General features: G+C 42.5%; 1 protein-coding gene across 1 annotated transcript in view; it reads right to left on the bottom strand.

Moving 5' to 3' along the window:
* Positions 1 to 24,303, bottom strand: part of ZNF821 (zinc finger protein 821) — a gene marked incomplete at its 5' end in the record, with an annotated part of 79,883 nt that overhangs the window by 40,568 nt on the left and 15,012 nt on the right. The window contains 1 exon segment of the mRNA XM_029608256.1: positions 5,861 to 6,027. Within this exon segment, the coding sequence (XP_029464116.1) occupies positions 5,861 to 6,027 (167 nt within the window).

Below are 24,303 nucleotides of genomic sequence, written 5' to 3' on the forward strand. Positions count from 1 at the left end.
TCTGAACCCACCTCTAAATAAAAGTGAGATAGACATCCGCCTATCTCCTGCACCAGCAGGTGAGACCACAAACCTTCATTGTGAAGATCGAGAGGCTCCACTCCCGGAGCCCACATCCTTCCGAGACTTTCTGGGGTGAAAGGACTGAGATCTACTGAAGGAACGATATCTCTGAGTAGATGGTCCCTTATAAGGATGAAAACGCCTAAAAGTCTCGAGAGCAGCCACTTGCCCGAAAAGGACGCAAAGCCGGTTTCTTATCCTCCAGCAAATGAGGGACCTGGGCTTCCCCCATCTATTTGCCATCTTGTTCAACTCAATGCCAAACAAAATAAAACTCTTAAAGGGTAATCTTGTGAGATTGGATTTAGAAGTGGTGTCCGCCAACCAATTTCGTAGCCATAGTTGACACCTAGCAACCCATCTGGTGACAGTGCAAACAAAGTCATAACCTGCACCAGCTAAGGTGGTGACTCCTGGTTCAACTACCGCTCTGCTATCTGACCCTGCTCCCTCAGACTCTTAAGAGAGACACAGACTAGCTGGAGCCACGAGGTAACAACAAGAAGCAATTTGCAAATTCATCACCATGGGCTCAAAGGCTTGCTTAAGAATAGTTTCAATTCTTCTATCCTGAGCATCCTTTAGAGCTGCCCCTCCTTCCACCAGAATAGTGGCCCATTTAGTAACAGAATACACCAATATATACACCTGTAGGAAATGCAACTGCTCTCTTGCTTTCGGATCCAAAGATACAAACCCGCCAAGACACACACACCCCTTTAAAGCTTGTCTCTGGCACACTCCATTAAGGTCAATTAACTCTTGAATTGTATCCAGGAGGGAAAAGAAAACATGACGCTTTGCACAGGGTGACCAATATGGGGACCTTCTTTCTGCGCACTTGTAGAGCCACCAAAGCGTCTTCAGAGTCTGAGATAACAGACCCGGCAACACCTCTCTATGAAAGAAACAGAGCAGAGTTCTACTTGGCTCTAATCCAGCGGAATTTCCCCTTCCTCAGAGGGGAGAAACGAAATCATTGTGTCATCTTGATCCACATCTTCCAGTTTACATGCAATGGTGGGCAAGAGGGGACCCCAAGTATACAACTTTGATTTAGGAGGCATTACTCTCTCTGATGTGTGCCTCTGCAGAAAAGTATGTAGTCCCTGGAAAAATTCCACCCAGGAAAAGGAGGCTGGGTCTGTAACAGCCTCCACTGGTACAAATCTGACATCCTCTGAGCGAGTATCTCCTGTAGACATTTCTGCCATTGAATCAACAAAAAGAAGGGGCCACCTTCGTTGTGTCGCCTACAGCCCCACTCCCCTCTCACAGAGAGGATGGACCAGCGTCCGCAAATCAGGAGGCGGCAAATCAACCCGAGTATCCAGGCAGCGCTGACACAGACTCGCAGAAAGCCCCTAGCTGTATTGCCCTTATTGGCAAGCAGCATAAAATCGCTAAGCGCTTAGACTTCTTTGACAATGGTGTCATGCCTATACCGATTTGCTGCAGGCCCAAAATAAGATACAGGCTCAAGTACGCGCATAATACGCACTCGGCTATGCGCGTCAATACTCACACACACCGCCAGGCCGCAGAAGTACATGCACAAATAGGTGCACACGTGCCTGCCATCACTACACCATGCGCGGCAAGAAGGTATACACGGAAGCACACGAAAAACACAGCTGCAGCCTACCATGAGGCCAGAAGAGACTAAGCCTGGGAGCGGGGCCTAGCTAAAGGCTTCTCATCCTGCCTAGCCTGCACCACCTCCGCACTTTCACTAAACTCCCCAGAGACATGAGGCGGGAATGCAGACCCTCACACCATGGGAGGAAGACCCAGTAAGAACAAGCTAGGGAAAAGAAAACCTCCCTAGTTTTTCTTCAACTTTTTTTCTTTTTAACCTGAGCTCAGCCCTCCCTGACTGAAAACAGGAACAGGTCTCCAGCTACGGGGGGGGGGGGGGGAAACAGGGTGAAGGTCTTTATTGCAGAGTCTCTCTCAGCCTTCAACTGCCTTTTTTTTTTATGTCCACACCTGAAAACGCTAGTGGACTCAAGGCACTCAACTGAGGGAGACACCCACCGGCATCACCTCAGGAGGAAAAACGGTGCTTTCCAACTTTTTGTTCTCTTCTGAAATTCTCTCACGTCTTATTTATTTATTTATTTACTATAAGCAATCCCCAGTAGGGAGATGCATGTCCACCATCTGCTGGAGGAGAATACTGACGGGCTAATGTTGGGGGCAGGGATATATGTCCGTGACATCAACTTTTACTTTGTCTCTATCTGCTGGCAGAGGTGCATAATCCATTGGTGTGGATGAGTGCAGAGGAATGGTTGTTTGCTCTTTCAAAAAATACAAAGATTTGGGGACACGCAATGAAGTTACAAGCTAGTATATTTAAGAACATAAGATTTGCTATACTGGGGTCAGACCAAGGTCCATTAAGCCCAACAGTTTTCCTACAGTGGCCAGTCCAGGTCACAAGTACGTGGCAGGATCCCAAAAGGGTTGATCAATTCCATGCTGTTTATCCCATAGAAACATAGAAATGACGGCAGAAAAGGACCAAATGATCCACCCAGCCTTCCCAGCAAGCTTATGCCAGTATCTGCTACACTGTGCAGGTTACCCTCGTGTTTATCAGTTTCCCAGACCATAAACGTCAGGGCTCTCGGATGCTGTTTGAATCCAACTTCCATTAACCCTTGCCATGGAAGCAGAGAGCAATGATGGAGCTGCATCAAAAGTATCACGCTTAGTGATTCAAGGTAGTAAAAGCCGCATCAGCAAGTTACCCCCATGTTTATTTGTTTCCCCAAACCTAAAAGTTGGGGCTCCTCATTGGTTGCTGTCTGAATCCAATTCCCCTTTTCCCACTGCCATTGAAGCAGAGAGCAATAATGGAGTTGCATTAACAGTTTCAAGGCTTATTTGATAAGGGTAGCAACTGTCACAACAGTAAGTTACCCCCGGTTACCCCCCATGAACTGTTTTGTTTTTTTTAAATTTCCATCTTCTAGCATTTAGGCAAGCCCCTTTGAATTTCTTCACTGTTTTCAATCTTCACCACCATCCTCCAGAAGGGCATTCCAGGTATTCACCACCCTCTCCATGAACAAATATTTCCTGACATTGGTTCTGAGTAGTCTTCCCTGGAGTTTCATTCATGACCTCTAGTTCTATTGATTTGTTTCCAATGGAAAATGTTTGATGATTGTGCATCATTAAAACCTTTCAGGTATCTGAAGATCCGTATCATATCTCCCCGGCACCTCCTCTCTTCCAGATCCTTCAGCCTCTCATCTTAAGCTTTCCAATGCTATCCCCTCACCATTTTGGTTGCTCTTCTTTGGACCGCCTCTGTCCTGTCTTTATCCTTTTTGAGATACGGGCACCAGTACTCAATGCAGTACTCCAGGTGAGGCCTCACCAAGGACCTGTACAAGGGCATTATCACCCTCTTTTTATCCCAGGCATAAGCAATGGATTTCTACAATTCCACCTTAATAATGGTTTATGGACTTTTCCTCCAGGAACTTGTCCTAACCTTTTTTAAAATGCAGATACACTACCAGCTGTCACCATATTCTCTGGCAAAGAATTCTTGAGCTTAACTATGCGTTGAGTAAAAAAGTATTTTCTCTTATTGGTTTTAAATGTATAACTTAGTAACTTCAATGTCTGTCCCCTAGTCTTTGTATTTTTTGAAAGAGTAAAGAACAGATTCATTTTTACTTGTTCCACTCCACTCATTATTGTATAGACCTTTATAATATCTCCCCTCTGCCATCTCTTCTCCAAGCTGAAAAGTCCTAAACTCTTTAGTCTTTCCTCATAAGGGAATTGTTCCATCCCTTTTATCATTTTGGTTGTCCTTCTCTGTACTTTTTCTAATGTTGCTATATCTTTTTTTGAGATGAGGTGACTAGAATTGCATACAATACTTAAGATGAGATTGCACCATGGAGCGATACACAGCATTATGATATTCTCTGTTTTATTCTCCATTCCTTTCCTAATAATTCCTAGCATTCGATTTCCTTTCTTGGCTGCTACTGCATATTGAGCAGAAAATTTCAACATATTATCAACGATGACACCTAGATCCTTTTCCTAGATGGTGACTTCTAATGTGGAACCTTGCATTGTTTAGCTATAATTTGGGTTACTCTTCCCTAAGTACATCACTTTGCACCTGTCCACATTAAATTTCACTTGCCATTTGCATGTCAGTCTCCCAGTTTTGCAAGGTCCTTTTATAATTTCTCACAATCCTCTTGTGATTTAACAACTTTGAATAATTTGGTATCATCAGCAAATCTGATCTCCTCACTTACTGTTCCCATTTCCAGGTCATGTATAGACATGTTAAAAAGCAGTGGACCCAGAACAGATCCCTGGGGCACTCCACCTTTCTCCATTGAGAAAATTTACCATTTAGCTCTACACTCTGTTTTCTATCTTTTAACCAATTCCAAATTCACAACAGGACATTGCCCCCTATCCCATGAATTTTAAACTTTCTAAGCAAATAAGAGAAAATATATTTTTTTTATTCAACACATAATTAAACTTTGGAATTTGTTGCCAATGGATGAAGCAAAAGCTATTAGTTTAGCTGGTTTAAAAAAAAAAAAAGGTTTGGACAAGTTCCTGGAGAAAAAGTCCATAAACCATTATTAAGATTGACTTGGAAAAATCTGTTGCTTATCCCTGGGATAAGCAGCATGGAATCTATCACATTTTTGGGATCCTGTCAGGTACTTGTGACCTGGATTGGCCATTGTTGAAAACAGGATCTTGGGCTTGATGGAACTTGGTTCCTATATCATGACCCCTTGTTCTACAACTTTCTCTCTGCTGACACATGCTTGACACTTTTGCATTAATTAAACTTTTCACTATTTGAATATTACTGTTTGCTCATTTACTCAAAGAATAAGAATTGCAACTAGGCAGACTGAATTGGCAAATTTGGTCTTTTTCAAGTCATTTAGTATGTTACTGCTGTATTTTCTCTCTTTCTTTATAAAGCTTGTGGCTCAGACTGAACCATTTTGGTAGTCTCTCTCTGGACTGCATCTACTGTCTATATCTGTTTGCAGTTGTGGCCTCCAAAATTGGACACAATACTCCAGATGCGGTCCCAAAAATGGTATGTGCAGAGGCATTATCATTTCTTGTTTTTCCTCCTGCATCATTCTCTAGCGTGTCTCTGATGGCAGAGGCTGGGACTGCAGGAGCTGTGAGCTTCCCCAGCAAAGATGGCGCTCTTGCACCATTTCCTACAGTAGCTTCTTCTGGGAGAAGCCAAGATTTTTGGAAATTACTATCTTTACCCCTATTTTACACTACTTACCTGCTGTTTCTAGTTGAATTTCAGGATACTTTCATTTTAGTTTTAAACTAATGTTATTTGAAAGAGGGTGATGAATGCCTGCAGTGTTCTTCTGGAAGTGTTGGTGGGGACAAAAATAGTAAAAGAATTAAAAAAAAAAAAAAAAAAAAAGACAGCAGTAGTTTAGCCCCTAAAGTAGTGCATATACAGCAGTAATTCAATTCCTAAAGCAGTGGTATGCCTGACTTGTGCTTCTAGGAATGCTCTGGGATAACTCATATGGATCAGCAGTTACAACCCTAAAAAGCACTGGGCAGACTGGATGGACCATTTTGATCTTTAACTGTCGTCACTTACTAAGATATATCCCATCTCTCTACCCCCTCTTCTTATTCATAAATGCCTGACTGCATTCTTGCAGCATTCTCTACAGCTTCTCCTATTGGTGAGCATCTTCCTGTTGCTCTTCTGGACAGTGGAGAGGTGCTACGAGCTCACCTGTTGAAGGTGGCATGGCTGGTGAAATGAGCTCCACACACAGCACAGTTTGACATCTGGTCCTGAGAGTGGATCAGGAGATGTCGACCCAAGGATCCAGGAGAGCTGAGGGCCCGTCCACACACTGGGCACATGTAGCTCTTAGCACTCATGACTGCGGCTGTGTGCTGAAAAACATACCCAGGGCATCAATATATCAAATTCCTCGGGGAAACACAGGAATACAAAGAATAATCTAAAACAAACAAAAAAAAATCCCCATTATATTCTCACCCCCCTGATCCAAATCACTTTTCCTTTCACACCCTTTGCCTGGCTTATAAAACCACAACTTCCCTCAATCCTCATGAGTCTATTTTCAATGAACAGGAAAAGGAACATAAAAACTATCAAAAAATGCTCCTTCCTGCTGTTCTGATACAGAGAGCTCTGCAGACAGCACAAAGCTCTCCGCCTTGGTATTTGGTTGCAGAGGACAGTCTTCCCTGCTATTCTGCACCTGGTGATCATTCAATATTCTAACTTTTAGAAGATCTAATCCATTTTCTGCCAGTTTCTTTTACAATTAAAACCACAATGTTCAAATTACATGTGCTCCTGTATAGTGAATCACCTCTGCTTCTGATACATATATATATGCCTACATATGCTCAATCACAAATATGTAGAGGATGCTTACAGAAAGATGCTCTAGTTCTAATTGCTTATATTTAATGAACTACTGTTTCTGGTGTCAGTACACGGGGCATGAGTTATTAAAAGCATTTGATTTACTGACAGAGGAAGTGACGTCACCTGGGGAAATGGTGGCTTAAATCTGGAGCTCTATCCTGATCCAGCAATCTTTAGCCATCAGAGCGCTCTAATCCTGCTGCAACTTCAAATAGCCTGGGAAAGATGTCTGGGAAAGGTCCGAGATGTCCCAAAAGAAAAAACAGCCAGACTTGAAGCATTTCTCCTTCACTAATAGGGAGGTAATGTGGGTGGCAGGTATGGAGGAGGTGGTGGAGGAAGGCCGTGAGGGCGACGCAGCAGGCCGCACCTCGGACATCATTGAAATGAACAGAGATGAAAGCTGTGTCCTGACAAGAGCTGAATTTAAAAAATGGTTTGGGAAGTCAGGCACGATATGGCCGGGATCAAGGAGGACTTTGTTGCAATGGTGACCAAGCTGAGAAGGGACATAGCAAATCTGGGTCAGAGAGTGGAGGAAACAGAGGCCTGATTGGAAGAGCAGGCCGTGAGGAAATGGCAGGCTTCACAAAAATGGCAGAAGAGCTGGAGGAAAAATTAGAGGACCTGGAAAACAGGTCTAGGAGAGTGAACCTTCATTTTCGGGGAGCGCAGGAAGCAGCTGAATTTGTGGACTGTTTCCAAACTGTCAGCAGCATATGTACCATGATTCTGGCAGCAGATGTGGTGGTGATGGAAGGATTGCTTGCAATAAAGCTGGAGAGTGCACATACGGTGCTTGGTGCGCGATGTGGGAACCTACCACGAGATATAGTAGTCTGTTTTCATAATTTTACTGTCAAAGAAAAGGTAGCTCAGCTGGCCAGAAGGTAGAGGGGTTTTTTTTAGGACATTTCACCTTTTACCATAAGGAAAACGTTGAGAATGTAAAAGTTTAATAGCCATGCTGAAAAAGAGAGGACATAAATAATCGCTGGCTTTTTCCTTTTGATTTGTCCTTTGCCATTTAAGGCAAAACAGCTAGCGTGAAGATAGTGGCAGTAGCTGAGCTTTTCCTGTGGGAAGCGGGAGTGACTGTCTCTATGGCAGAGGCTCAGAATAACAACCAGCCTATACAGAGGAGAAGGGCAGAACAGCCAAAATGGTAGAGTACCAGGTGCTGGCAGAAGATTGTGCAGACAACCGAGGATTCCCTCTTCACCAGGAACGGCAAGTGGCTGATAGAGAGGAAGGGACTTTGGGTTTGCCTGATATCTGATTTGACATTTGAGCATAACTGCCTGTTATTATGGGGTTTAAGAGTCTCTACTGAAGAGGTGATATAATCCTGATGGGTGTTTAAAGATTTGTGAGCGGGGGGCGATGTAGCAACTGACTGAGACGGACACCTGAACACAGATCTCCGGCCCTTTATCCCTGATTCCATCAATTAATATAGCAATCTGCACATTTTTGGCTAATACTTACCTGGATTTGCTGCCACTTCAGGATGGCTGCCAAACAAAAATGGCGGATATAAACAATTTTTGTTCAGTAAACTAGCCCCTGAGACTTTGGGAGATGGCGGCCGAGCATGAGAGTCCTGAGCTGGAGTCAGAATCACATAGTGCTTCATGTTGTGCTAGATCCATCGACTTACCTTCAAGAGACGAATTGAGAGGTTGGTTTATGGAGCTTGGATTTGATATGAAGCAGCGTAAGATGGAAGTTCTGGCTTCGATTTCAGATGTAAGAGAAGATCGGGTTGCCCTCTGCTTTCAAGTAGATGAGCTAGACATCAGGGTGGAAAATCATGGGGACGCTATTAAAACCCTAACAGAGCAGCAGAAAGCCCTCAATACGGAATATGCACTACTGGCAGACAAGCTGGAGAACTTAGAGAACTGCTCAAGGTGGTGCAATTTAAGGATCTGTGGAGTGCTGGAGACTCCAGATTACGCGGATTGCATGGCTGCAGCTAAAAAAATTTGCAAACTGTTGCTATCTGCTGGTGGCGGGGCAGTTCCCGAAACCATCTACTCTGCATCAGATAGCAAGACTGAGCGAGTTCACCCTCTCTGGGCCCTAAATCGGATAATCGCCACAGAGTCGTTATCTTTTGTCTGCATAGCTATGCCTTAAAAGCATTTCTTTATGAGTCAGCCAGGAAGAAGAATGATTGGTTATGGGAAGGGAACACTCTCAATATTTTTAATGACCTTGCTCCTTCGACTCTCCGCAAGCACTATGAGCTGAAAGAGGTGACCAACGCTCTGTGTGCTGCAAACATCTGCTACCGTTGGACTTTTCCCTTTGGTTTGTATTTTATGATCCAAGGTACATAATTTCGAATCAAGACTTTTGCAGAAGCTGTGGTGGCCTTTAAGCAATCAAATATACCAGTCCCTTTTGAGGCACCTAAGATGGCAGTAGGTACGACGAAATCGGATGCTTTTCAAAGATGGCACCAAGTTGGGAAAGGAGGCAAGAGGCTGCATTGTCACTCGGAGGACTCGCACTTTGTGACTTCTGAGCAGGGCTGAGACTCATTTATTCTAGTTCCCGAGGACTAATGCTTTCTTTTCAGCTGCACTGTCCTGTATAACCATACTTGCTGTAGGGCTCTTATAAGATGATTGCTTTTCAGGTATTCAGACCTTAGGGTCTATTTCATTGAATGCTTGCTAGATGGAATATTCTGTTTTGTGTTTGGGGATTCAAGGGAATTCGGGTTGGGGTTCCTCTCGGTTGTATAGGTCCACTCTGAGGAGGAAAGATCTGCAGAATGGGCGAGACAGATCATGTTTGGTTGGGGGAGAGGTTAGGGCAGCTTTCAGACAATTATAGGGGCAGTATATTTGTGTTTCAGCATTTTTTCTAAACACTTACAAGTAGATTTTAAAAGGCCCGCGCGCACATAAATTCAGGGAGATACGCATGTGGCCAGACCTTGTGCACGCAGAGCGCATTTTAAAAAAGGCCCGGCCACATGCATTTTAAAAAAGGTCCCGATACGCGCATAAGTGCTGGGCCTGAAGAAAGAGGTGTGCCGGGGGGGCGGGGTCTGGGCGAGGTGGAGGCTGGCCAGGACAGCACCATTAAGCCTTGTTCCGGAGAAGAGCGAAGAACTTACTCCTGCTCGGAGAAGCAGGTAGGTTTAGGGTAGGTTTAGGGGTCGGGGAGGAGAAGGGGAAGAGGGTATAGGGTTAGTGTTAGGGAAGTTCCTTTGGAGCAGACTGGGAGAGAACTGGGCAAAGGCCCGATTGCGTCACCATGCAATTCTTTTAAAATCCCACCCCCCCCCCCCGCGCATGCGTGTGCGGACATTAAAATCCGGTGCGCATGTGTGCGCGGGAATCACATTTTATAACATGCACGTGCCAATGCGTGCCTTTTAAAAATCGACCCCTTATGTTCTGCAGGTGCCTTTGGAAGGGGTGTGGTATTTCTTTCTTCCTAATGGCTGTTTGCGTTTTCTCCCTTAATGTTAAGGGGCTCAACTCCTATAGAAAACACAGATTGTTACATTTTGAGTTATCTCATTATAAAGCCTCCATGGTACTGATACAAGAGTCCCACTTAAAGATTTCCCACATAAATATTTCACAGCAAGTAATAAGAGGGTGAAATATGCGGGAGTGGGAATTTTAATTTCAGGTCACTTAACCCATTAACTTTTAGCTCAAAGTGCTGACCCTTAGGGAAGGTATTTAGTGATTAAGTTATGGGTGGGTCAGGACATTTTCACTATTGTTAACATTTATGCACCTAACTCTGCTCAGCAGGGTTTCTTCCTCTCTTTACGGAAAATAATATTGGATCATGTATTGGGAAGGGATTTTAACTTCACTAGAAATCCAGAGATTGATAATTTTCACCGGATCTCCAATTCTTTCCAATGCCTTTGGAATATGCTTGTGTCCCTGATGGATCATTGGATCTTAGTGGACATTTGGAGGCAGCGTTATCTTTCATTCCATACCTATACTTTTTATTCTTCTGCCCATGGGTCATACTCCCCTATTGATTATTTCCTGGTTGATAAATTCTTACACAATAAGGTGGTGGGAGCCAGGATCAGCAACATTACATGGTCTGACCATGTGTCCATCTGGTTTGACATCCAGTTACATGATGCTGATGCTGGAGCTCACTTTTGGCGCTTGAATGCAAGTTTATTAAGAGATGACTTGTTTTGTAAATCCCTTGAGGCTCAGCTTCAAGAGTATTTCCTTGTGCACACCACCTCCTCTGTTAATCCAGGGATGATTTGGGAATGTTCGAGATCTGTGGCAAGGGGTATTATCGTAAGAAAGAGCGGGAACTTGTGTGGAATGGACTTTTAGATAAAATTCATGAGCTTTCTACTCTTCGTGTACAAACTCAATCAAAGTCCGTATTCCACAAGTTATCTCATGTATGAGAGGAACCTGGCACTTTAGATACTGACACTATAGCTCACCAACAGAAGCTAACCAAACAGGTGTATTTTGAAGGGGAGAATAAAGCTGGTTGTTATCTAGCTCGACTGCTGAATGCCCTCCAATCTCATGGGTCTGTCACCAAGCTAAAAAATCCCCAGGGTAAAATATGCACCATGACACCAGAAAATGCTTTTCTATGTTTTATTCTCAACCCTCTGGTAGGGATACTACCATAGCAGATGGAGATATTGATAGCTATTTATCCTCAATCTCTGTTCCTTGCCTTTCTACTGAACAGCAGCAGTATTTAGATAGCCCTATCATTTCTGTGAAGGTTCTACAGGTGATTAACTCCTTTAAAGTGGGTAAATCTCCAGGTCTTGATGGGTTCTCAAGTGGTTATTATAAAAAGTTTTCCCACATCCTAGTTGCTCCTCTAAAGGAGATGTTAAACTACATTAGGAATGTGGGGTTCGTTTCCACCTAATTCCAATGTTGTGGGCATTACGGTTATTGCTAAGTCGGGTAGGCATCCCTCCTTATGTGGATCATACTTGCCAGGTTGCCAGGTGGATCATACTTGCCAGGTTCTTGTGGCCTGGATTGGCCACTGTTGGAGGCAGGATGCTGGGCTTGATGGACCCTTGGTCTGACCCAGTATGGCATTTTCTTATGTTCTTATACTGCCCTATCTTATTAATCTGGACTTTAAAATATTGGCCAGAATTCTACGGAATGATTAAACCTGGTTATACCAAGTCTGGTCCATAGTGACCAAGTTGGTTTTATACCTGAACACGTGGCTGCGGACAATGTCCGTAAAATTATAGATCTTCTCTGGTGGGTTCATAAGGACAGTATTCCATCGGTGATGCTGCGAAAGCATTCGATATGGGGCATTGGTCCTTCTTATTTAAAACAATGCAGTAAATGCACTTCAGGCCTTTTTTTTTGCATTGGGTTGGGCAGTTATATGAGTCCCCGAAGGCTTGTGTTAAAGTGAATGCGAGGGGGGGGGGGGGGTATGGGGACACTTTTACTGTGGAGTGGGAAACGAAACAAGGATGCCCTTTTTCTCCGCTTCTTTTTGCTTTATTTCTGGAACCCTTTGCCATTAAAATGCGCCAGTCTTCTCGGATTGGGGGAGTTAGGGTGGGGGAACTACATTTTACGTTATTCTTAATCGCTGATGATATTTTGTTTTCCTTATCCCATCTCAACATTTTGCTAGCAGGTGTTGTGGAGCAGGTGGCTCAATTTCGTGGGATTTCAGACTTTAAGGTAAACTATGCTAAGTCTGAAATTCTGAATGTCTGATTCTAGTTTCAGGAATTTCAAACTGAGGTTCCCCTTTAAGTGGGCTAAAAACACCATTAAATATTTGGGAGTGCATATTGATTCCTCTGTAGATTTGTTTGCATTGAATTATGTCTCGCTAGTCAAGAAGGTTGATAAAGAAATAGAAATTTGGCACAGGGATTGTTTTTCTTGGCTGGGAAGGACAGCCATTGTAAAAATGAATATTCTTCCTCGCTTTTTGTATCTTTTTATCACTTTACCGATCTTTATACCTTCTGCCCTGTTACGTTCCTGTCAGAAGAAAATTTTTCATTTTATTTGGCAACGTTGTCCACAGAGGATTTCTCGGTTGGTTATGTTTCAACCTAAAATGAGGGGTGGATTGGGGTCTCTAATTTGTCTTGGTATTTTGCGGCCTCCCAACTTCAAGCCCTGTTAGACATTTATCGAACAACCTCTGTAAAACAGTGGGTGGCACTCAAGCAGAGTTTGGTGGGCATGATGCCCCTTTTAGCTCTGCTTTGGCAGCCTAGGTCAATCTGGCACCCTATTTTGAGTTGGCCTTTTACACTGCAAAATACCATGCATGTATGGTCCCAATTTCAAATTAAAATAGTTGGTAAGAGGGATTATTTTTTTCTTTCATACTTATTTCACAATGTGTTATTTCCGATTTGCATTTAATTGGGCACTTTTGTGGTGTGGAAGGACCGGGGCACTGCTCGTTTAGAGCATCTTGTATTGCAAGGAGCCCTAATGTCTTTTCAAGCTGTGATGGACAATTATGAGTTGAGGGCTGGAGAATTTCTGGCTTATGCTCAATTGAGGCATTTCATTTCCTCACAAAAAAATCCTTCTTTATTTGGTTTCGGGTAAATCGCTGTTTGAAAACTACTGTGATTGGGTTGATAAGTGAAGGGTCCGATATCACAATTTTATAGTCTTCTTAATGGACTTATAGATGAGCCTTTCTCACATATGCAGGCTTGGGAAAAGGATTTGGGGGAATCCTTAAGCCAGAGTGATTTGGACTCAGTCTTCTCTGTTGCGAGCAAATGCTCTATCTCGGCTAAGCTACAAGAAAATAGATATAAGCTCTTGCTTCGCTGGTACTTGACACCAGTTAAAATTACACCACATATATGCTACTATACTGGATACCTGCTAGAGATCCTGTGGGGCACAGGGTACTTTTTTCACATTTGGTGGTGCTGTGAAGATGTTTCTATTCTTTGGGAAGTTGTCATAGAGTGGGTCTCCGACCTATTAGGGGTTGGGAAGGTGTTTGATGCCTGACATACTTTCCTTAATATTCCTGAGGATGGCTTGAATAAATATAGACTGAAATTCTACCTTCAGGTGTTCCTTGCAATGCGTTTTGAAATTGCAGCTTATTGGAGATATCCAGATGTGCCCACTCTTAAAATGGTGTTAAATAGATTACATACACACTATTGGCTGGCATATCTTATAGACGTTCCCCATAATCAAAGACCTTCCTTTGAAAAGACTTCGGGACCATATGTTACGTGGTGGGGTTCGCATCACTAGAGGTTTTAGACTTTTTATTTTTATATTATTTTTTCTTATTGTTATCTCTTGTGGAGGCTTGTGCTGCTCGCATGTGGCATGAGATCTTTTGTTCTTGCAAATTCCTTTGATATTATTTATACCTGCAGATACTTGTTAGTAGTTTTCTTTTTCTATACATTTTAAATGCTGGAATTTTTGGTCATGAATGCTGTACCCTCTGTTTGGCTATTTTAGAATGTATTATATGCTTGCCCTTTGGGATTTTGTGGGTGGGGAGGATAGTTTTTTGGAAAGAGTGGATGTTGCTCCTTCTGTCTTTGTTCTTGTTTATTTACTATATGATAAATTCTTGGAGGAGAAGTCCATTAACTATTAATCAAGTTTACTTAGGGAAAGGCCACTGCTATTAATTGCATCAGTAACATGGGATCTTCTTAGTGTTTGGGTAATTGCCAGGTTCTTGTGGCCTGGTTTGGCCTCTGTTGGAAACAGGAAGCTGGGCTTAATGGACCCTTGGTCTGACCCAGCATGGCAATATTTTTATGTTCTTCTGACATCCAATAAAATCTTTCAATCATAAATAAATAAATACATGATTTGTGGGTTATGGGGCAACCATGGATTCTAGTGATTCATATAATCAATAACATGGTTTGGGATCTACCATCTGCTCGAACTGCAAGGATAGAGTTAACTCGTAAAAGAGCCTTTTCTGTGGCTGCTCCGTTCCTTTGGAATTCTTTACCTGACTCTATTCGCCTTATATCACATACACGAGATTTTAAGAAAGCACTAAAAACTCATCTATTCAACAAAGCATTTCAACACCTGATAAAAGAATAAACAGTACTGACTGGATTCATAGTTCTTGTTATAATCTGACAGTTTTTTTCCTTCTTACCTCCCCTCCCTCCATTCCTCCCCTCCCCTCCTTTTTCCTCTTATTTCTATTTCTTTTCGAACCTGGCGGTTGAATTATGGCACTTATGTTAAGTTTTGTTTGTATATGATATTTTGTGGTTAAGTTTTATTTCTAGATGATATTATTTTGTGGTTTATTATTTTGTGTTTAATTTTTTATATTATTTATTCTACAATTGTGTTTGTTTTGCTGTAAACCGTTTTGATCAAATACTATTTTGTAAAGGCGGTATACAAACCAATTTAAATAAATAAATAAATAAATAAATATTAATAGCGGTTGGGGAGGGTATGGATTTAGGTCACTATTTAACTGGGGATCATTCCTCATGCCAGGGGGAATATACCATAATAGATGGTGGAGCAAAGACAGAAGGTTGGGAGGAGGGCAAATGGAAGATGGGTTGGGGAAGGGCTGAATGGATGTGGTGTATGTATTTTTTTGGGTGTTTGGATTAACTTAAAGGGAGGAGGGGAGAGTGTACTAAAATAATGATGCGATTAAAGATCATGTCCTTGAATGTTAAGGGCTTGAATGCGCCTTTAAAGAGGAAATTGGTAAAAGAATCTGAGCACCTGAAGGCCAATGTGATTTTTTGTCAAGAGACACACTTGAGAGCCAGACATGAGAGATTGTTGATGATGGGTGCTTACCCTACACAATATTTTATGCCCACTAAGAAAAACAACAAATATGGTGGTGTGGGGATTTTACTTTCTAAGCAGCTGGTAGTAGATGTGAAGGCAGTACTAAGAGACAGAGAGGAGAGGTTTTTTATTTTAAAAGTGTTTATTCAAGGTGAATCTTTCTTCCCGGTGAATGTTTACACCCCCAATGTTTCTCAGGGGAGCTTTCTTTCTTCTCTGTTGAATACACTTACTGGTTGGGCTAAAGGAAATGTATTAATAGGGGGAGACTTTAATATGACCAGATAACCCTTTCTAGATAATTCTGGTGGAGAAAGTGGGGTTTCTAGGGTACAGAGAGCTAAGCTGAAAGCTCTGCTTAATGAATGGAGTTTGATAGATGTATGGAAACTGCGGAATCCGACGGAGGACTATTCTTTCTACTCTAAGCCACATACATCCTACTCCAGGATAGATTTCTTCCTATTGGACAAGCTTCTGGTAGGCCACACACTGGGAGCAGGAATTGGAAACACCACTTGGTCCGATCATGCCCCAGTGTGTGTGGAATTAAAGTTAGGGAGAGACCAGGGTGGTAATAAGTTTTGGAGATTGAATGAGGATCTGTTAACTGAAATCATTTAATCAGGGTTTAATAAAGGACATCAGATATCAATAGGAATGGTGAGGTAACACCCGCTATAGTGTGGGAGTGCCTAAAATCTGTGGTGAAGGGTAAACTTATTTCTAGGTCAGCATTCCTGAGGAAGAAGGAGGATAGGCTGCGCTTAGAGGTGATGCAAAAAAATAGCAAAATAGGAACTAAGGCATAAGAGGCAGAAAGCAGCAAAGCAGGAACTAAAAAACCGAGAGGTGTCTGAGATAGCAATGCAAATGGAAAGAGTTAAACAAAAATATTTTGAATTTGGAAACATGGCAGGACAGCTTTTGGCTAGAAGCCTGAAGGGGTGGGTTATGCAAAATCAAATTCTTAAGATAAAAACCAAGAGATTTATAATATGATAGTAAATCGATTTTGCATCGGTTTGCCCAATTTTATGGAGACCTTTATACAGTGAATAATACAATTGGAGAAGCTAATATTAAAAAATTTCTCAGAGACATACAGCTCCCATGTTTAACAGAAGAAGTTAGGGATTTATTGATTGAGGCAGAAAAGGTGTCCATGGTGATTTCAGATTTAAAATCGGGTAAAGCACCGGGATTAGATGGGTTGTCATCCAAATTTTATAAAACCTTTAAATCAGTCATTATTGGACCCTTAGGGCCGGATTTTAAGATGTACGCCTGATTCTATAACATGCGCGCGCAGCTGCGTGCATGTTATAAAATCCATGGTTGGTGTGTGCAAGGGGGTGCACACATGCACGCCGAGCCCTAGGGGAGCCCCGATGGCTTTCCCTGTTCCCTCCGAGGCCGCTCCGAAATTGGAGCGGTCTCGGAGGGAACTTTCCTTCGGCCCCCCCACCACCTTCCCTAACTCGTCCCCAGCCCTACCTAAAACACCCCCAACCTTTATTTTGTTTGTTGCGCCTGCCTCTGGGCAGGCGTAGGTTGTGCACGCCGGCTGAGTGCTGGCGCGCGATCTCCAGGCCCAGCAGCAGTGGAGAGGCCTCTGGCCACGCCATGCCCCTGGACCGCCCCGTCCACACCCCATTTTTTCAAGCCCCGGGACTTACATGCGTCCTGGGGCTTGCGTGCGTCGCCAGGCCTATGCAAAATAGGCTCGGCGTGTGTAAATCCACCTGGATTTACACACGTAGGCTTTGAAAATCTGCCCCATGTCGATATTTATTTATTTATTTATTTAACGGTTTTATATACCGACATTCATCAATGATATCACATCGGTTCACAGCGAAACAAGAAACTAGTGCCTGTGGCGGCGCTTTACATCGAACAAGTTTAACATAATACAATTAGAACATATTGAAACATAATAATTAGAGAGTAAGGAAAGGTAGGGGAAATAAAGCATTAATCTAAAATTAAAATAACATGAATACAAGAGGGTAAAAAGAGAAAAAAGGAGGAAAAGTGACAGAAGTATGAAATTAGATTAATAAATTAGTGTAGGCAAAGATTGCAGGTATATACAAAATGTACAATTATAGGGAATAACATGAAATATCAAATGTGAAGGGAAGGGGTGAGGAGAGGGGGGGAGAAGAAGGGGTAGGGAGGGGGTAGGGTAATACAGAAGGGAGTGAGAGGAGGAATGATGTATGCTTAGGGAGAAACCAGTTCGAGGGGGACTCATCCGCATTTAGTGAAAATCTGGGTCAAGGGGGACAGAGATGGGAGGGCATAGATGAGAGAAATGAGAATTTAAGTGTATGCTTTGGTGAAGAGCCAGGTCTCAAGCTTGCGCTTGAAAGTTATGTTTCATTTCTGATATGTTTCATTTCTTACGGGAAAATGGGGAACGGATGTCAGGGGCTAATGTGGCTGGAATAACAGTCTTAACGAAAGGAGGCCGGAACTCCACTCTTTGTGGTTTGTACCGGCTCATCTCCTTTACAAATTTGGATCTCAAAATTATGGCAAAGGTATTAGCTTTGCGCCTAGGAAATTCATGGGAACCAGTTGGACTAGCCACAAGATAATGTGCAGAGAGTTATCAATTTAATGTGGTGGGTACAGCATCAGGATATTCCATTGGTACTCTTAACGACTGATGCCGAAAAGGCATTTGATAGAGTGCATTGACCTTTCCTATTTAAAGTGTTGAAGAAAATCTGGGGAAATATTTTGTAAATGGGATCCAAGCACCGTATAACCAACCAAAAGCTGGTATTAGGATAAATGGTGGGTATTCTAAGCTGCTTCCAGTACAAAGGGACACGAGGCAGGGTTGTCCGCTCTCACCACTATTATTTGCACTCTCTTTGGAACCTCTGGCGGCAAAAATTAGGTTGAATCCGATTATAAAAGGGGTATCAGTAGCGGGCAAATGTTATAAAATGACCCTGTTCGCTGATGTCTTGTTATTTACACTGACAGACCCAGAATTGTCACTAAGAATAGTGTTAGACGAACTGCAGGCTTATGAGGCTGTATCGGGATTTAAGGTAAATGAAGAAATCGGATGTCTTGAATATTAATATGCAAATAGAGGGGGCTAAATGATTGCAAAATCAGTTACCTTTTCGCTGGGCTAAAGAGTGTGAAATATCTTGGGGCGAGACTCAGTTCGAACGTCAATTATAAACCTTTAGCATCAGAGATATTCTGGGAGTTAGTGAGGTGGGAGAGACTATGACTGCCTTGGTTAGGAAGAATCCATACTGTCAAAATGAATGTACTGCCTAGATTTTGTTATGTTTTTCAGACTCTTCCAATACAGGCACCAGATGTGATCTTAAGAAGTTGGTAGAAGAATATTTTAGGATTTATATGGCAGAAAAGGCCACCTAGAGTGTCTAGAAATGTCCTTTTTCAACCAAAAGATATGGGGGATTTAGATATTCCTAGGTTGGGTAATTATGCAGTCACACAACTGTGAGCAGTGTTGGAATGGCATTGTGTGAAAAGAAAGAAAATATGGATAGACATAGAGCTGGAAATAGTGGGGGTTTCGTCTTTGGATAGCCTAATATGGATGCTGGGCAGTTTGAGGGAGATTTCTGGAAGACTGTCCCCATATACCAAAGTGACTTTAGCAACATGATCAAAATTTAGAAAGATGTTGGTTGGTTGGGGATAAGCAATACTGGACTAGGACTTCTTTTCTTTTTCACAAGATTTTACACCGGGTAACTATCCAGAGCTATCAATTAGATGGAGCAAATTGTATTTGGTTAGCATAGGACAAATTTGGGATGGGAAAGGGACATTGTCGTTTGAAAAACTGAGTGAGAGATTTGCATCATGGGGCAATGATAGATTTACTTATATGCAAGTGGTATCCTTTATTCAATCCAGAGTGGTAAAAAGGGACTTGCAACAGAATAAACACTATTTGAGGCATATTGTGACAGGACTGATGGGATTACTAAAGTAATATAAAAAATTTACACTTTGCTTTTGGGAGTTATGGTGTTTAAACCTAGTCATAGTTGCTTGGGAGAATGACTTAAGTGAAATTTTGGACGAGGATGCTTGGGACTTATGTTTTCACTTGACGTGGAGGAGCTCAGTCTCTTTGAACATTCTAGAGAATGGGTACAAAATCCTTTATAGATGGAATATAACTCCAGCTAAGCTGCACAAGATATATCATTTGGTCTCAGATCTCTGCTGGCATAGTTGTGGAGAGAGGGGTGATTTCTTGCATATTTGGTGGAAGTGCCCTAAAGTGGAACATTATTGGGATATTACCAGTGCCCTGGATAGGCGAGATCACTGGTTATGAAGAGAAGAAAGATCCAAAATTATTTTTGATCACTGTGAAGTGGGGGATATGGGAGAGGCTACGAGGCATCTGATATTATGTACAGTAGAGGTAGCTAGATGCGAATTAGCTGCATGGTGGCACAAAGAAGTTCTGTCAAAAGAAAATATATGCATACGATTTGCCAGAGTATTCTTGATGGGGAAACTTACTACTGCATTGCATGATACATTTCCAAAACTTGAGAGAACCTGGGCACCCTATTTGGTGCGGAAAGGAAATGGGATAGATAAATGAGGTATAGTTTGTAGACAGTAGTGGGTTTAAGGAGCATACTAACATTCATTTCTCATGTTGGGAGGCATAGGGGTTGTGGTAGAGTGAGGGAAAATCAAGGAATGATGGGATGGAATTTGGTGGGTATATTCATCCAAGTAATATTAAAATGTTCACATATGTAAAATCAGACCAGGTGGTTCATGTTTCCGTGTTTACAGCTTTCCTTTGTTATCATTCGATAACTTGCTTATTGGTATGACTGTAATTTGGTATTTTTCTAACATAATGTTGGCTGTGTTTACTAATGGTTGTTCAATAAACATTAAAAAAAAAAAAAGCATCTCAATGTATATAAGCAGAACATGTGTACATGTGCCTCCGAAAACCCTCACAAAACTGAAGATGTCTTTCAAAACAATTTTTTCCTTTCTTCAAGGCATGTAAACTAATTTTGGGGAACCATTTTCTAACAAGGTGGTGCATGACCACATATAGTTAATGCAGTTCTAAATATCTTTAATCTAGATAGGGTCTTCTTAAATCAATATCCTAGTTGCTTGGGAACCAGGTTGTTCTGATCACTGTATTCTCCTGAAGTGAATAGAAAGTGATTACTTTTTATGGGGATTCAATAAAGATAAGGACGTAAATAAGCAAAACTGGATGCGTTGGTGCAAAACTCATAGGTATCTATTTATTTTCTTTAAAAATATTCTCTCTCACCCATCCACCATTCTGGGTGAGTTACAAACTACAATCATAAAAAATGTAAAACAATACCGATGGCATGCCCATTATCATTAGATTTGCTGAGAAACATGGCCACAGAGTTTGCACCAGTATTACCTAAGGAAACGTTTGTGCTTGTTTTCTTTGCACAAAACCATGTACAGAGGTTTAAATAGCCAGAACTGTACATGTTGTTCAATCCCCTGCTTCCTCCTCTGCAATACACAGGTAAAACTATGTGTGTTGTTCAAACACAGAAATACTTTTACCTGCAGACAGTTTGGACAATAATGAAAACCTTTATTTTCATGGGTAAAATGCTTCTAAGTTGTAGAAAGGGCTTTGAAGTTTGCCCTCAGCGTAAAAAGGAATAAACCACATATAGCTCAAGAACTAAAGGAAGAAATCAAATTACAGCAGCTGTGAACAGCAGCAGTGAAAAACGTTATCCACAGTTATGGGAAACTTTGGACAATGTCTGCAAAAGGTTTTGGATACTGAGGAATGGCATGCTGAAAATGTTTTACACATGAGTCCCAGTCTTTGTATTTTGAGACTCCAGAAACAATGATGTAAGTAACACACTTCAATAAATAAGCAGTTAAAACTAGAGCATCTTTTTTGAATGCCTGTATGTAAAAGCAAGTTTTGATTACCGTAAACAGTGTTTTCTGTAGATAGCAGGATGTTAGCCATGCTGCTTGGGTGACGTCATCAGGTGGCACGGTGCTAGTCTCCACCTGAGATATCTCCAAGTTAGTAGAGCTTTCAGCATTACTAGGCATGTGCAAGAGTTCCTGCACAGCTGCATGTTCTAGAATCTGCTCAGTCTACATCAAAGCATAACTGAGTTCATTGGATTGCGTCCAGGGAGCAAGGTGGGTTTCGCATGGCTAATTATTCCTGCTATCCATGGGAAAACATTGTTTATAGTAAGCAAAACATGCTTTTTTTCCATCAATAAGCAGGCTGAGGGTTGCAGCTAAGCGGTTCTCTGGATGAGTTATTAGCAACCCAGAATGATTGTGGTCAGCAGTTTGTGGATGTTACTTGGTGCCGTATAGTTCTGCCTACAGCTGTGCGAGGCTGCCAATTCATTAAGGCAATAATGTGAAGTGCAAGTGCGAACTGATGACCAAGTAGTGGCTCTGCAGATATATTTGATGGGTACATTCTTGAGGTGCGCTATTGATGAGGCCGTGGCTTGCACGTGATGAACTTTAACTGCATGTGGAAGTATAACAATACTGTTTGCAGGAAGTCATCCAGTTGGACAGGGTAAGTCTTGTAACTGGTACGCCCATTCTATTATGGATGTATGACAAATACTTGAGAAGACTGTACGTGACTAAGTTCTATGTTTATAGAACGTTAATGCTCTTTTGCAATCCAGTGGATGAAGCAGTTTTTCAGTCTTGTTTGTGAAGCTTTGGCAAAAAGGTAGACAGGATACTGGACTGGTTTAAATTGAATGCTGCTACAACTTTCATTAAGAATTTTGGGTGAGTTCAAAGGACTAGCTTGTGGAAGAACTTAGATAAGGCGGGAAGTGAACCAAATCTTGCAGTTCACTTACTCTCCTTGCGGGAGTTACCACAACTAAAAAAAGAGAACTTTCTATGTTAGAAACTTTAGTGAGGACGAATCCATAGGTTTGAAAGGGGCTATCATTAACACTGTGAGAACCACAGGGCACTGGTGTTTTTTTCATGGGTCAATGAAAATGGATGAGGCAACTCATGTAACGAGATATCAGTGGATGTGTGGATATTCGATATTGGGGACCCTTCCCGTCCTATCGATGATATGCTGCAATGGCTAAATGCACTCATACTAATGTGGTCACTAGGCCTGTTTGGTAGAGATGGTGGAGGTAGGATAACAATTGATGGGGTTCTCAGCTGAAGAGGTCAATAGCTGGAGTAGCATTTCCATTTGAATGCGTAATTGTGTCTGGTTGATCCTGAACAGACTCTGGTAAGTCCCACTGAGCTAAGACTGCGCATTCAACATCCACGCGGTACGTTTCAGGGACGGTTGTAGCAGGTGAAGGAGGGAAACCTCTTCCTGGCTCAGTAGGTCTGGGTGGCCTCCCAGGGTGAGCACTGAATGCAATGAAAACTATACGAGACAGGCATACCATGGTTACCTCGGCCATACGGGAGCTATCAAGATCATCCTGCCATGGTCCTGTATGCATTTCTGAATGGTTTTGGATATTAATGGTATTGGTGGAAAGGCGTAAGAGTAAGCCCTTTTTCCAGGAGAGAAGAAAAGCATCCAGAGCCTCCTGGTGAGTGCTAGGTAGGATGGAACAGAAGCGGGTCACTTTCCTGTTCTGTTCTGTGGCTTAAAGAAATGCCCCACTTTCACATCTCCCATCGCCCCACAAGATCCTCTCGTGCAGGCACCCTATACACACCCCCCCTCAAGACAGCACACCTCTCCACCACCAGGGATAGAGCGTTCACCATCGCAGGCCCTGCCCTTTGGAACTCCCTCCTCACACACCTCCATCTTGAGCCATCCCTGCCTACTTTCAAAAAAGGCATCAAGACCTGGCTTTTCAGACAAGCCTACCCTGAAACCAACCCCCCGTAGTCTATTCCCCCCCCTGAAACCTACCCTCTAGACACCCCCCCTCCCCCCCCTACCACTATACCTGCACGCAGCCACGGATCCCCCGCCAGCATGCCACCCAATAGCTTGCCTTAAGCCAATTGTATCTTTCTCCCTGTCGTAAACAAGTGACAATGTACAACCTGCTGTAAATATGCTATATTGTATCCCCATAAGCCAACTGTATCGTGTTCCTTGCTGTAAATAAGTTATAATTGCATAACCTGCTGTAAATAAGTTATATTGTATAACTTGTTCTAAACTTTCTCACCCCTGCAGCCTTGCTGCTGTAAATATCTCCCCTATAAATACCCCCCCACCCTTTTTTAGTTACGTCTCTACCTTCTCAGCTTCTATACTTTCCTCCTACCTATCCCCCTCACTCCCGCCCTTTTTCGCACCTGCTCCCATACCCTCGCCCTGTTTATTGTAACTTTCCGCCTTTCTCAAGTTTTACTGTAAACCGGCGTGATGTGTCCCACGAACACCGGTATATTAAAAGCTGTTAAATAAATAAATAAATAATAAATCTGTGGGCGGCCCCAGCAGTGGAATAGATCGTCAGCTATTTGTTGTAACAGGGACCATTTGTGCGGGTGAAAACGTTTGCTGAGTCTGCTTCCGTGTTTGCAATATCTGGTAGTTACATGACCTGTAGAGTGGCGGCAGCTCGATCTGCCCACTCCCAAATTTGCAGAGCCTCCCTGTACAGGGTCAATGATCTGGTGCTTCCCTGTTTGTTGACGTAAAACATGGCAACCAGATTGTCCATATGGATCATGATGTTCTTCCCTTGAAGCATGTGTTGAAATGCCGCAAGAGCATAGCGCATCACTCTGAGCTCCAGCAGATTTATTTGAAATACTCTTTCTTTGAAGGACCAGAGTCTGTGTCTTGTATTGCTGTAGATTGGCACCCCAATCCTTGGTGGAGGCATCTGTTCTAAGAATCACATGGTGTAGGGCCGGATGTAATGGAGCGCCAGC

This window comes from Rhinatrema bivittatum, chromosome 7, assembly GCF_901001135.1.
Source record: "Rhinatrema bivittatum chromosome 7, aRhiBiv1.1, whole genome shotgun sequence".
Taxonomy (NCBI): domain Eukaryota; kingdom Metazoa; phylum Chordata; class Amphibia; order Gymnophiona; family Rhinatrematidae; genus Rhinatrema; species Rhinatrema bivittatum.